The sequence below is a fragment of the Procambarus clarkii genome, chromosome 36 (genome assembly GCF_040958095.1).
Source record: "Procambarus clarkii isolate CNS0578487 chromosome 36, FALCON_Pclarkii_2.0, whole genome shotgun sequence".
Classification (NCBI taxonomy): Eukaryota; Metazoa; Arthropoda; class Malacostraca; order Decapoda; family Cambaridae; genus Procambarus; species Procambarus clarkii.
Genome location: NC_091185.1, coordinates 5,835,085 through 5,849,493, shown reverse-complemented (window position 1 = coordinate 5,849,493; position 14,409 = coordinate 5,835,085). Strand labels below are relative to the sequence as shown.

The 14,409-nt window shown below is 42.6% G+C and overlaps 1 protein-coding gene across 1 annotated transcript in view; it reads left to right on the top strand.

Annotated features, from left to right (window-relative positions):
* Positions 1-220: 220 nt before the first annotated feature.
* The window catches only part of LOC123756194 (nephrin), a 125,045-nt gene continuing 110,856 nt past the window's right edge, over positions 221-14,409 (top strand). Inside the window, exon 1 of the mRNA XM_069336504.1 lies at positions 221-917. Coding sequence (XP_069192605.1) covers positions 800-917 — 118 coding nt within the window. The 5' untranslated portion in view covers positions 221-799. The remainder of the gene's footprint in view (positions 918-14,409) is intronic.

Here is a 14,409-nt window from a genome sequence, read left to right as displayed (position 1 = left end):
AGTCCCCAGACTTCACAGTGGACCTGTTCTCCACATGAACCAATCAAGGAGTCAGCTGTCACCTGTGATGACCTCTCCATCAACCAATCAGCGAGGAGAGTCAGCTGTCACCTGTGATGACCTCTCCATCAACCAATCAGCGAGGAGAGTCATCCGTCACCTGCGCGAGGGCGGACTATCCAGGTCCCCGCCTGAGCCACAGCTCAGTCCGCCAGTGGAAGTCGTGGGAGGAGGACCTCTCGCGCTCGCTCCGCGCATGTACAGGCTGCCCGTTTAATCAGGTGTTCCGTTACAGGAGATGTGTCCGTCGGGTGCTTGAAAATCGCTGGTGTTCCGTGAGGAAAAAGCGTGACATTTGCTATAAGAAAAAAAGGGGTTGTTGATATCATGAATTGTTGATAACATTGAAAGTATATATATATACACCTTACATATATATATATGAGAATAATGAGTGATACTGAGTTAATGAGTTGCTTTCAGTGTGTCATTAAGTCGTTCAAATAGATGTGTACTGACTGAGGTAGGCCTAAACAAAGGCCTAACCAACGAGAGTGTGAGTAATACCTTGCACTCAGCCCTGGGGGTAAATTAGTGTGCTCTGTGAGTACAAGTTCTCAAGATACTCACCAACACGGAACCCCTCAGTGCTTGCTAGGCAGCGGGGCGGAGGAGAAGGAACATGTGAAGCAAGCGCAGAAAGATGGGCATGTGTGTGTGTAGGTGAGAGAGTGTGTGTCGGGGTTAGTGTGTGTTGAGTGCAGGAGTTGTGGTGAAGGGGGTGAGGGACATCCTCGCTATGCTCTCTGTCTGCCACCGACGACGTCTCTGCCTCCTGTCAGTTCTCCTGTTCCTTCTCCAGACGATCAGACCGACCTACGCCAAGCTTGTTCAACCTAAGAAGGGACTCGAATCAAGTAAGTGTGTGTGTGTGTGTGTGTGTGTGTGTGTGTGTGTGTGTGTGTGTGTGTGTGTGTGTGTGTGTGTGTGTGTGTGTGTGTGTGTGTGTGTGTGTGTGTTTGTTCTGAATATGATGGGGTGGGGTGAATGGAATTATCAAGGGAAAGCGCCAAGCCATTACAACTATATAGTACTTGGAAGAGAGTCAGGATAATGATTTGGGATGGGATGGGGGGAAAGGAATGGTACCCAATCACTTGGACTGTCGGGGGATTGAACGCCGACCTGCATGAAGCGAGACCGTCGCTCTACCGTCCAGTCCAAGTGGGTGGTCAGGGAGGGATTGAACGCCGACCTGTATGAAGCGAAACTGTCGCTCTACCGTCCAGTCCAAGTGATTGGGCAGGAGAGGAGGAGCTGGAGTAGCTCCTGCATAGAAAACGTGACCCGCTAGGAACTGTCAATGGACTTGGCTTAATAAGACTCCTAAAAAAATTGCCAAAACCTTTCCTAAAAACCCAGAAAATGCAACACGAGTCATTTTACTATAAACCTGTAATGACTTGCTGCTTTTCCAACTGATAGTTCCTCCCTTCATAGTTCTAGAGTCACTACCACCTCCTCGCCTATCCTATCTAAACAGCAGGATAACTATTAGCCGGTTCTGTGTTTACAGTAAGTGCTAAAAATATAGAGCTGGATCACTCTTTTATCTTGTGTTATGTAAGCGAGGCCGGGGATAATGGCTGCCACATTTTTAAGGAGACCAACATAAGCTTTCTGGATTTTTGTGTTTTTCTAAAAAAAATTTATTGAAGAGGTCACCTTCGGAAACAGCATGAAAGGGAATAGGTAACTAGCAACAGTGCTGCTTTCAGGAAACTGTCAACTTTGTAACTTGGGATCATGGGACTGTCAACTCTATAACTTGGGATCATGGGGCTGTCAACTTTGCAACTTGGGATCAGGACTGTCAACTCAATAACTTGGGATCATGGGACTATCAACTCTATAACTTGGGATCACGGGACTGTCAACTCTATAACTTGGGATCACGGGACTGTCAACTCTATAACTTGGGATCATGGGACTGTCAACTCTATAACTTGGGATCATGGGACTGTCAACTCTATAACTTGGGATCACGGGACTGTCAACTCTATAACTTGGGATCACGGGACTGTCAACTCTATAACTTGGGATCATGGGACTGTCAACTCTATAACTTGGGATCATGGGACTGTCAACTCTATAACTTGGGATCATGGGACTGTCAACTCTATAACTTGGGATCACGGGACTGTCAACTTTGTAACTTGGGATCATGGGACTGTCAACTCTATAACTTGGGATCACGGGACTGTCAACTCTATAACTTGGGATCATGGGACTGTCTACTCTATAACTTGGGATCATGGGACTGTCAACTCTATAACTTGGTATCATGGGACTGTCAACTCTATAACTTGGTATCATGGGACTGTCAACTCTATAACTTGGGATCATGGGACTGTCAACTCTATAACTTGGTATCATGGGACTGTCAACTCTATAACTTGGGATCATGGGACTGTCAACTATATAACTTGGAATCATGGGACTGTCAACTCTATAACTTGGGATCATGGGACTGTCAACTCTATAACTTGGGATCATGGGACTGTCAACTCTATAACTTGGAATCATGGGACTGTCAACTCTATAACTTGGTATCATGGGACTGTCAACTCTATAACTTGGGATCATGGGACTATCAACTCTATAACTTGGGATCACGGGACTGTCAACTCTATAACTTGGGATCATGGGACTGTCAACTCTATAACTTGGGATCATGGGACTGTCAACTCTATAACTTGGGATCATGGGACTACCAGACTAAAACAATGACCTTTCCGCTCTATCACTGCATACATCGATTGTATAATGCAGTCCCCGATGGCGTAGTGGTAAGACACTCGCCTGGCGTATCGCGAACGCATTGTCCTGGGTTCGTATCCTGGCCGGGGGAGGATTGACTGGGCGCCAATCCTTAACCGTAGCCTCTGTCTACCCACCAGTAAAATGGGTACCAAGTTCCTGCCCGAAACGCTATGCGTGCTAGTGGCTGTACAAGAATGTATAAACTATTGTATATATACAAGAAAATCGTGACAATTGTATTCTCAAGTCGAGTTGTTTGACTTGCTTCGTCGCTAAGTTTACTATCCACTCGAGTTTCTATTTGTAAACTGCGATGTTTAAGAGGTGGATGATTGTATACTTACTTCAGTACGTGTACAAGGTGTGTATAAGACTTAAAATAGACTAAAAGACTTAAAGACTTAAATAAGTTTAAAAGGCTTATTAATTTGTCTGCCCCTATGTCTGCCTTATAACGTTTATTTGTCCTTTTAAGACGGTGTTTGTTATGTGTTCTTGTGTTCTAGTATGTGTTCTTGTGTTCTATTATGTGTTCTTGTGTTCTAGTATGTGTTCTTGTGTTCTAGTATGTGTTCTTGTGTTCTAGTGTTCTAGTATGTGTTCTTGTGTTCTATTATGTATTCTTGTGTTCTAGTATGTGTTCTTGTGTTCTAGTATGTGTTCTTGTGTTCTAGTGTTCTAGTATGTGTTCTTGTGTTCTAGTGTTCTAGTATGTGTTCTTGTGTTCTAGTATGTGTTCTTGTGTTCTAGTATGTGTTCTTGTGTTCTTATGTTCTAGTATGTGTTCTTGTGTTCTAGTATGTGTTCTTGTGTTCTAGTATGTGTTCTTGTGTTCTAGTATGTGTTCTTGTGTTCTAGTATGTGTTCTTGTGTTCTAGTATGTGTTCTTGTGTTCTAGTATGTGTTCTAGTATGTGTTCTTGTGTTCTAGTATGTGTTCTTGTGTTCTATTATGTGTTTTTATGTGTAGTATGTGGTCTGGCGTTTAGTATGTCTTCTAGTATGCGTTCTTGCACACCTGCGCTGCAGTGCTTGCACGACTGTGATGCACATCTGTGTATCCATGTGCTTGTACACCTGTGTTGCATAGAGACACGTAACTCCCGTTTCGTAGAGAAACTTTGTATAGTAAAAGGAAGAGTGTTCGTAACTCAGGAGACAGAGAGCAACATGGCAACAATGCTATTGCACTATTTCAACGTACAAAATGATGTTGAGTGACTGCTGGGTTGGCGCCCTTTACGAAGCGTTGTCTCTGTAACATTTACTGGAAACAACAGCTCGATTGTACTGCTCAATTGTGGTTGTGGTGATGGCGTGTTGCAAGCCTTGAGCTGTGTCTTCGTGGCTCGGAAACTCTCTCTTTTATCATGGATTACGGGTTATTCATGCCCGTGCCACCTCTTGGGTGGCTTAATCTTCATCAATCAATCACTCAATCTCACTTAGTTATCCTTGTGCCTCTCTCTCTCTCTCTCTCTCTCTCTCTCTCTCTCTCTCTCTCTCTCTCTCTCTCTCTCTCTCTCTCTCTGTCTCTGTCTCTCTCTCTCTCTCTCTCTCTCTCTCTCTCTCTCTCTCTCTCTCTCTCTCTCTCTCTCTCTCTCTCTCTCTCTCTCTCTCTCTCTCTCTCTCTCTGTCAATCTCGTTGCTCTGTCTCGGTATTCTTCTCGTCAACCCTTCCCCTCTATATTTCCGGTTGAATCGCATTTACTGAGAGATATTTTTCCAAGCTGAAAAATAATATTTTGCGATATTTATTTTATTACTCGTCTAATAAAAGAACAATAGAATATTTTTTGCCATATCTACTATTACAATTTTGTAAATATAACTTGAAGAGTGAAAGAGAGAATTGGTTTGTTATTTCTGTGATATGAAAATATTATTGAAAGTGTTGTTTTAATATATATTGAAAGTTATATATATATATATATATATATATATATATATATATATATATATATATATATATATATATATATATATATGTCGTACCTAATAGCCAGAACTCACTTCTCAGCCTACTATGCAAGGCCTGATTTGCCTAATAAGCCTAGTTTTCATGAATTAATGTTTTTTCGACAACCTAACCTACCTAACCTAACCTAACCTAAAGTTTTCGGCTACCTAACCTAACCTAACCTATAGAGATAGGTTAGGTTAGGTTAGGTAGGGTTGGTTAGGTTCGGTCATATATCTACGTTAATTTTAACTCCAATAAAAAAAATTGACCTCATACATAATGAAATGGGTAGCTTTATCATTTCATAAGAAAAAAATTAGAGAAAATATATTAATTCAGTAAAACTTGGCTTATTAGGCAAAACGGGCCTTGCATATTAGGCTGAGAAGTGCGTTCTGGCTATTAGGTACGACATATATATATATATATATATATGACTAGTGCTCTTGCATCTTAATTTAATTGGAAGAGTGCTTCTCCAAATGTCATCTTTGTTTGAGGTAAAATAAAATAAATTAATAACTGTAGAATGTATTACATTTATTATAAATTGATTAAGTTTATGCTGTGGTGTTTGATGGATATGTTGGGGGTGTTTGATGGATATGTTGGGGGTGTTTGATGGATATGTTGGGGGTGTTTGATGGATATGTTGGGGGTGTTTGATGGATATGTTGGGGGTGTTTGATGGATATGTTGGGGGTGTTTGATGGATATGTTGGGTGTGTTTGATGGATATGTTGGGGGTGTTTGATGGATATGTTGGGGGTGTTTGATGGATATGTTGGGGGTGTTTGATGGATATGTTGGGTGTGTTTGATGGATATGTTGGGGGTGTTTGATGGATATGTTGGGGGTGTTCGATGGATATGTTGGGTGTGTTTGATGGATATGTTGGGGGAGTTTGATGGATATGTTGGGGGAGTTTGATGAATATGTTGGGGGAGTTTGATGGATATGTTGGGGGTGTTTGATGGATATGTTGGGTGTGTTTGATGGATATGTTGGGGGTGTTTGATGGATATGTTGGGGGAGTTTGATGGATATGTTGGGGGTGTTTGATGGATATGTTGGGGGTGTTTGATGGATATGTTGGGGGTGTTTAATGGATATGTTGGGGGTGTTTGATGGATATGTTGGGGAAGTTTGATGGATATGTTGGGGGTGTTTGATGGATATGTTGGGGGTGTTTGATGGATATGTTGGGGGTGTTTGATGGATATGTTGGGTGTGTTTGATGGATATGTTGGGTGTGTTTGATGGATATGTTGGGGGTGTTTGATGGATATGTTGGGGGTGTTTGATGGATATGTTGGGGGTGTTTGATGGATATGTTGGGGGTGTTTGATGGATATGTTGGGGGAGTTTGATGGATATGTTGGGGGTGTTTGATGGATATGTTGGGGGTGTTTGATGGATATGTTGGGGGTGTTTGATGGATATGTTGGGGGTGTTTGATGGATATGTTGGGGGTGTTTAATGGATATGTTGGGGGTGTTTGATGGATATGTTGGGGGAGTTTGATGGATATGTTGGGGGTGTTTGATGGATATGCTGCAGTAATAATATGTTGCAAAATCTGTTGCAGATTTTGTTGCAAGGATCGTGAGGTTATTTAGTTATGTTTATCATTATTTCAAGAGACGTTTCTACCACAAAATAGAGAATAAACCTTTTCTGAATTTGGATATTTAATAATTAGTAATAATATCGGAGAATGTTTGTTTCTTTGTTTGCTTGTTTGGCTTATCTATTTAAGTGTTTGTCCTAGAGCTTGGCGGCCAGACGTAGCGGCTTCACCAAACATTGCATGGTGAAAAGTCTGAGGTATGGGATGGACATAGGCTGCTTGGGGTCGGTTCTATTAGATCTGTTAAGAGATTAAAGCCAAACAGTTACCTGTAAGATGAGGCGGAGAGAAGAATGGAATGGTGAGGGAAAACTGAGAGAAAAGAATGGTGAGGGGAGAGGGGGAAGAGGGGTGGGAGAAGAGGAGAGAGGGGAAGGCGAAGGGAAGGGAAGAGACAGAAACAGACCCGGGAACCGCCGGATAACTCCTATAGTATATTTTTATATATCATTATCTATAAAAAAAGAATGCTACCTAACGCTCAGGGGTAGTCTCACTAAACCGTTATATCTGATATATGAGGGATGACAGCTCTCAATGGGGATAGAAAGGAATTATCAGAGGAGGGGGGGAGGGAAGGAATGGTGCCCAACTACTTTGGGACGGTCGGGGATTGAACGCCGACCTGCATGAAGGGTGACTGTCGCTCTACCGTCCACCAAACTAATCGTCACAGACAGCGACAACAGAAAACGGGACCCCAACGAGACATTATACATCAAAGAAACCAAAATCGACAGCCAATTAACGCCAAATTACACTTTGCCATGTTTTCGAACACAACGAAACATACTTTATCGTGGAATAGGTGAATGGTGAGGTGCAATGGGTTTCTAATGAGGCGCTTCACCTATATTCACCTCGGCTATATATCCGATAACACAAAAACTCAGCAATTACGGGCTATTCATGCCCGTGCCACCTCTTGGGTGGCTTAATCTTCATCAATCAACTCAGCAACATAACAGAGGTCACGACCTCTCCGTAGGGTGCAGTCGCACCTCCACAGATCTCCAGTATCAGCTCTTGATACTGGTAATGGCTCAAAAGGGTTACCACTTACGGGATATTCATGCCCGTGCCACCTTTTGGGTGGCTTAATCTTCATCAATCAACTCAGCAGCTGGACACCCTTATAAAGACTGTCAAGCAGTATCCTCCTCCACATAGTAAGGATTGACGATTTAAATGCCAGCACAGCACACAGTATATCTACTCACGACCAAAGATCACATTCACTCCATAATCTACCACTTACGGGCTATTCATGCCCGTGCCACCTCTTGGGTGGCTTCATCAATCAATCAATCAACTTGTAACTCTTACTCATGGCCCGTGACAGATTGTTCTGGTAATGAAACTCTTACCAAAACCTGTTTCATAATTTTGCGTATTTTAAGTGATTAGGAGCGCCGACATGCGGTCATACAATCATCTGATTGTTACATATTTCCCTTGAACAATCAAAGACTTTTAAGACTGCCCAGTTGATAGAGCGTCGGCCTCACACGCTTGGGGGTCCAGGGTTCGAGTCTCCTAGAACCCACGTGAATGGAATATTTCACTTCTTGTTTGATAGTTTGACCCAATAGGAGGGACTTCTAGAGAGGCAAATTTTTTGTAACTTGAAACTCGAAATTGAAATTAAAAATTAACTTGAAACTGGAAATTAACTTGATATTAAATTCACTCAGGCCAGATTAACCTCTTATGTGTTGGAGAGTCTGTACGTTTAGCACTGCGTTAAGAACAACATACTCAGCCCTATTTTTCTGTTTCGTCAAACAATTTTGAATGCAATAATAAATGTAAGATATACACTCTGTTGGAGATAATGTTTGAGAGTTGTAGCGTGTTAAACATCCAATATAATCCAGGTGATTACCGTCCGTAGACAAAATTGCTTAATGGTTCATTTGGCTGCAACATTTCTCGCGAAATTTGCAATAGACAGATTTTTATCAATTTAAATATGTATCAATGGCTACCATTGATACATATGGCTTCATATGTATCTTCATCTACAATGGCTTCCGTGAGACAACCATCAATCGAGTTTTATCTGGTGTCAACTGTAAATTGTCAACGTCGTTTACATGATAAAAGAATTTTAAAAGATTCACTGATGCGATTTCTATTATCTTGCTTTGTGGTTCAAGTCTGCGCACAATCACTTCCAAGGGTCAAGTCTGCAGTGTTTTGAAAGCAGACAGCAGCCCATCCACCGCTGCAGGATTGTCTGTCTTTGTTCAGACATTGAGAATAGTTGACCAGACCACACACAAGAAGGTGAAGGGACGACGACGTTTCGGTCCGTCCTGGACCATTCTCAAGTCGATACACAATCGACTTGAGAATGGTCCAGGACGGACCGAAACGTCGTCGTCCCTTCACCTTCAAGTGTGTGGTCTGGTCAACATACTTTAGCCACGTTATTGTGACTCATCGCCTGCACATTGAGAATATTTTGTGATTTGTCCACAAGAACTTGGCATCGAGTCATCAATGAAAATCTTGACAGATGTCACTACATCAACTTTATTATGAGTTATGTAGCCACATGTGAGGCTTGCAATGTTTGTTCTGCAACTTTCCCTTGTTGTTATTGGTGGTGAAGGGTCTCCTGTGTTTGTATATATGTGTTCCAATGTGTCTGGTTAAACTGATTGGTGAATAAGCGTTACCGTCATAAGTCTGAGCATTTTTACAGAAGTCTTAGCGTAGCCTGCAAGGCTTCAGACTTGCGTAAAACTTGTTAGTGAGGACGGTAATGAGTTTTGCTTGTCTCTCTCCCACGTGTCTCTGAATAACATAACTTTTAAAGTGTCCTGGAGGCCACGATAACAGAATTTGATCGCCAGGCTGGGACTACGATAACAGCATTTGATCGCCAGGTTGGGACTGATTCTAGCACCTGTTGGAACAGCTTTTCCCCAGTTATATCTTGGCTATTTATCTCAAGTATCACACACAGAGATCACACTAACGTGATGCATCAAATGAACAAATCCACAAGAGCCGTGACGAGGATTCAGTAAGGGTTTCAACCCTTTTTACCCTGTCGTAGCTCAGTCGATTAAGGCAGTGTCTGGGATGCTCCCGGACGCAGGTTCGACTCCTCGTCACGGCCCTTGTGGATTTGTTTATCTCATGTATGCTTCGTGCAAGTCAGCGATCCAAGTGGTTAGGCAAAGTTCCATTCCTGCGTCCTATCCCAGCTCCTTGTTTTCAAATCCCTTCCAATTGCTACGTAAACGGGCTTGTTCCATTTTCCTGATTATTACCTTACCTTGTCTTTAACCTCTTCGCCAACTGCTACTTTGATATTGGAAGTAACTGCTACTTTGGCTTGTTACGTGTGTGTGAGGGTTGTGCTCTAAGGTGGTTATACAGCGCTACAGAGAGAGAGAGAGAGAGAGAGAGAGAGAGAGAGAGAGAGAGAGAGAGAGAGAGAGAGAGAGAGAGAGAGAGAGAGAGAGAGAGAGAGAGAGAGAGAGAGAGAGAGAGAGAGAGAGAGAGAGAGTTACCTTTAATGAAGCTCGGCGCATCATAATGATGTACCAGAGTGCTGAAGTCACACCAGTATAATCAACCCGACCTTCGGCAGTCCTGTACTGTGGCTACACCACACTGTGGCTACACCACACTGTGGCTACACCACACTGTGGCTACACCACACTGTGGCTACACCACACTGTGGCTACACCACACTGTGGCTACACCACACTGTGGCTACACCACACTGGGGCTACACCACACTGTGGCTACACCACACTGTGGCTACACCACACTGGGGCTACACCACACTGGGGCTACACCACACTGTGGCTACACCACACTGGGGCTACACCACACTGGGGCTACACCACACTGGGGCTACACCACACTGGGGCTACACCACACTGTGTCTACACCCAAGTTTACATATAATAATAGCTATTTTATGAAATGTGGGGAACCTGCTGCTTGGGTGACAGCTTCTCCTCCATATCAACCTACCCTGCCTTTGCGCCCTGGAGAGGCCACTCCAGACCGACAACCAGAGCCCAACTCCATCGTCTTTAGAGACTGAGGGATGCCTACTATCTAAGTAATTTGGAGATATAAGCAATTAATAAATTAGAATACCCAGAATATTTTTGTTCACACAATTTATTGAAAATTAATTTTCGTGATCATGTGATTCTTCACGAGTTATTTTCAATACACATTTGTCTCCTTTTTTAATAGGACCGAAAGAATACTAATTAATTCACAATTATATATTTCTCGACTTTAAAACGAAACAGAAAAAAACACACCAGTTATACCACTATTAAAAGGACGTTTAAATGATCATTATTTTTAAGTGTAAAGTTCACGTTGGCCAAAACAGAATTATACCAAACTTCACAAAATATATATGTTTTAACTTCAAAAACGAACTTAAACGAAAAACGAAAACTTAACTTCATATATATATTCCATCTTCAGAGTTACCAACAAGTCTCTAAAGAGGCACACAAAAATATATATATATTTTTTTGAGCGTTGCTTGTGTGCTTGGCTGTTTAGCCAACTACTGTTGAGAAAGTAATGAGCTTCATTCATCTGTTGGCCAAACAGGTAATTAAGCTTCCTTTGTCTTCACGGCTCTAAAATTCTAAAATTAAGCTGAAGCTTCTTCAGTCAACTGATTATCTCCATAGTTTCTCTGAATCTTCACGAAATGTCATGTCACATGAATTGGCTGTTATACAGCGGTAGTTATGAATGACACAGGGGTAGTTATGAATGACACAGGGGTAGTTATGAATGACACAGGGGTAGTTATGAATGACACAGGGGTAGTTATGAATGACACAGGGGTAGTTATGAATGACACAGGGGTAGTTATGAATGACACAGGGGTAGTTATGAATGACACAGGGGTAGTTATGAATGACACAGGGGTAGTTATGAATGACACAGGGGTAGTTATGAATGACATAGGGGTAGTTATGAATGACACAGGGGGTAGTTATGAATGACACAGCGGTAGTTATGAATGACACAGGGGTAGTTACGAATGACACAGGGGTAGTTATGAATGACACAGGGGTAGTTATGAATGACACAGGGGTAGTTATGAATGACACAGGGGTAGTTATGAATGACACAGGGGTAGTTATGAATGACACAGGGGTAGTTATGAATGACACAGGGGTAGTTATGAATGACACAGGGGTAGTTATGAATGACACAGGGGTAGTTATGAATGACACAGGCTGTCACAAACAGCTGGCTATACACACCCTGCTCAACAGAACTGGTTGTGCACAGGGAGGGTGTGTGACTATTTCCAACTAAACCATTCTCCTAGACGAAAGAGCCTCGCAGGCTTCGTTCTTCGAATCTGGGGCCAGATTCACGAAGCACTTACGCAAGTACTTACGAACGTGTACATCTTTCCTCAATCTTTGACGGCTTTGGTTACATTTATTAAACAGTTTACAAGCGTAAAAACTTGCCAATCAACTGTTGTTATTTTTATAAACAGCCTCCTGATGCTTCGGAGCTCATTAACTATTTAATAATCGTAAAAAAAAGCCGCCAAAGATTGAGAAAAGATGTACACGTTCGTAAGTACTTGCGTAACTGCTTCGTGAATCTGCCACCAGAGGCCAGAGACTCCCACTCAGAGCTTAACAAAGTCCCACCACAAACAAACAATGTAGCCACTGTGGAGGCTGACCTCAAAGCCCCCAAATACCTGAAAGGGGCGGTCAGGCTAACATAAGAGGCGGCCAGGCTAACGTAACCTTTCTCAAATCTTACCCTATAACTAGGTACCCAGGTCTTGGCCCTCACAGTGAGTGGGTGTGTGAGGCAGGACTGTGAGGGCGGGAAAAGCTCACCGTACAAGGGGGGTATTGTGAGGGGGTCATAGTATCATTGGACTCGCTGAGGGGGAGGAAAAATGAGGTGCGAATGAGGCGAGAGACAGGACTGACAGGACACCAGAGTGACCTGGAAGAATCTCTAGACAGACGAGAGTAGGAACTTAAACCCAAAGTGAACAAGATCTATTTTGGGGGGTTCCGAACGGTGAGGTTGGAGGGGGGGGGAGGTTATTTCCGAGTTCTAGGGGTTGGTGTGGGGGTATGCTGGGTTCTAGGAGAGGGAGAGGGGTTGTGGAGGGCAAGCAGGGTCTTTGTGGGTGTGTGTGTGAGGGGTTTGGGGTTAGGGAGAGTTATTTGAGGTTAAGTTCAGGATCAAGAGATGATTTGAAGTTTGTTGGGTCACACACACACACACACACACACACACACACACACACACACACACACACACACACACACACACACACCACAACCCATAACCCCTATTATGGTAATGTAAGGAAGTTTTGAGAGGCCTTGTGACAGTTTAAAGAGAGAGAGAGAGAGAGAGAGAGAGAGAGAGAGAGAGAGAGAGAGAGAGAGAGAGAGAGAGAGAGAGAGAGAGAGAGAGAGAGAGAGAGAGAGAGAGAGAGAGAGAGAGAGAGAGTGAGAGAGAGAGTGAGAGTGGGGGGGTAGGGGAGTAGTAGCCAACCATCAATATATTAAAGCCAAATAATAGCTGCACAATATTTCATCACCAAACCATTTTATTTGGGAATTTCCACCCAAAAAATTAATGATTTAAAAGGTCAACCCAGTTATCGGCAACACTGGGATTCATTTCCCTAAATTTAATATACATTTTGGTTGTAATTATTTGCAATTGCTTTGCGGATTTGTTATTTAGATTTTTTTAATAATTAACATGGTAATATTTTCAATATGTCAGTTAATATTCATAATTATTTAACCTTTTAATGTTATCATCTATTTGGGATTTTGATAAATTGGTTTATTATCATTGCATTGTTTTATAGTTAAAATGTAATTATTGTTATTGCTTTTAAACACATCATTTGTGTTATTAAAAGGCTTGAGAGCCACAGCTGTACATATGGTGTACATTGTACATATGTGTACTACACATATGGTGTACATATGTGTACACCACACATAAGGTGTATACTGTACATGTGTACACTACACATAAGGTGACATTGTACATATGTGAACAATACACATAAGGTGTACATTGTACATATGTGAACACTACACATAAGGTGCACATTCTTCATATGTCTACACTACACATAAGATGTACACACATTGCATATGTATACACTACACATAAGATGCACACATTACATACGTATACACTACACATAAGATGTACACACATTACATATGTATACACTACACATAAGATGCACACATTACATACGTATACACTACACATAAGATGCACACACATTACATATGTATACACTACACATAAGCTATACACATTACACATAGCGTACAGCTATCTTTCAGCAACGAGGAGTAACTGGAAATTTATGGAAGACCACTTTGAGATCTTAACCACTCACCGACAAGCTGTAGGAGTAACTGAAGCGACAACACACGTTGCTTGCCAGCCTGGGGTGGGGGGGGGGGCCAAAAACAGGTCAAGGACTTGACCCAAAGACATTTTTTGGTCAAGTCCCGTGTTGGCAAGTCCAATTTGGGATGATTCGAACGTTCGTAATGGCTTGATTTGGGTACAGGGAGTGCCTGTAGAGTACTTATAGGTCATGCCCTTCATATATGGTGGTGGGTTGAGGCAGGGGTGTTGCAGAGGCGACCAGCTGCAAGATAATCATCAGGGGAAATGTACTAAACCATTACGACTACATAGCACTTGGAAGGAGGGATGGGGAATTATCCTGGGGGAAAGCGCCAAGCCATTACGACTGTATAGCACTGGGAAGGGGGTCAGGATAAGGATTTGAGATGGGATGGTGGGGAAAGGAATGGTGCCCAACCACTTTGGGACGATCGGGGATTGAACGCCGACCTGCATGAAACGAGACCGTCGCTTTACTGTCCATCCCAAGTGGTTGGAGAGAGAGAGAGAGAGAGAGAGAGAGAGAGAGAGAGAGAGAGAGAGAGAGA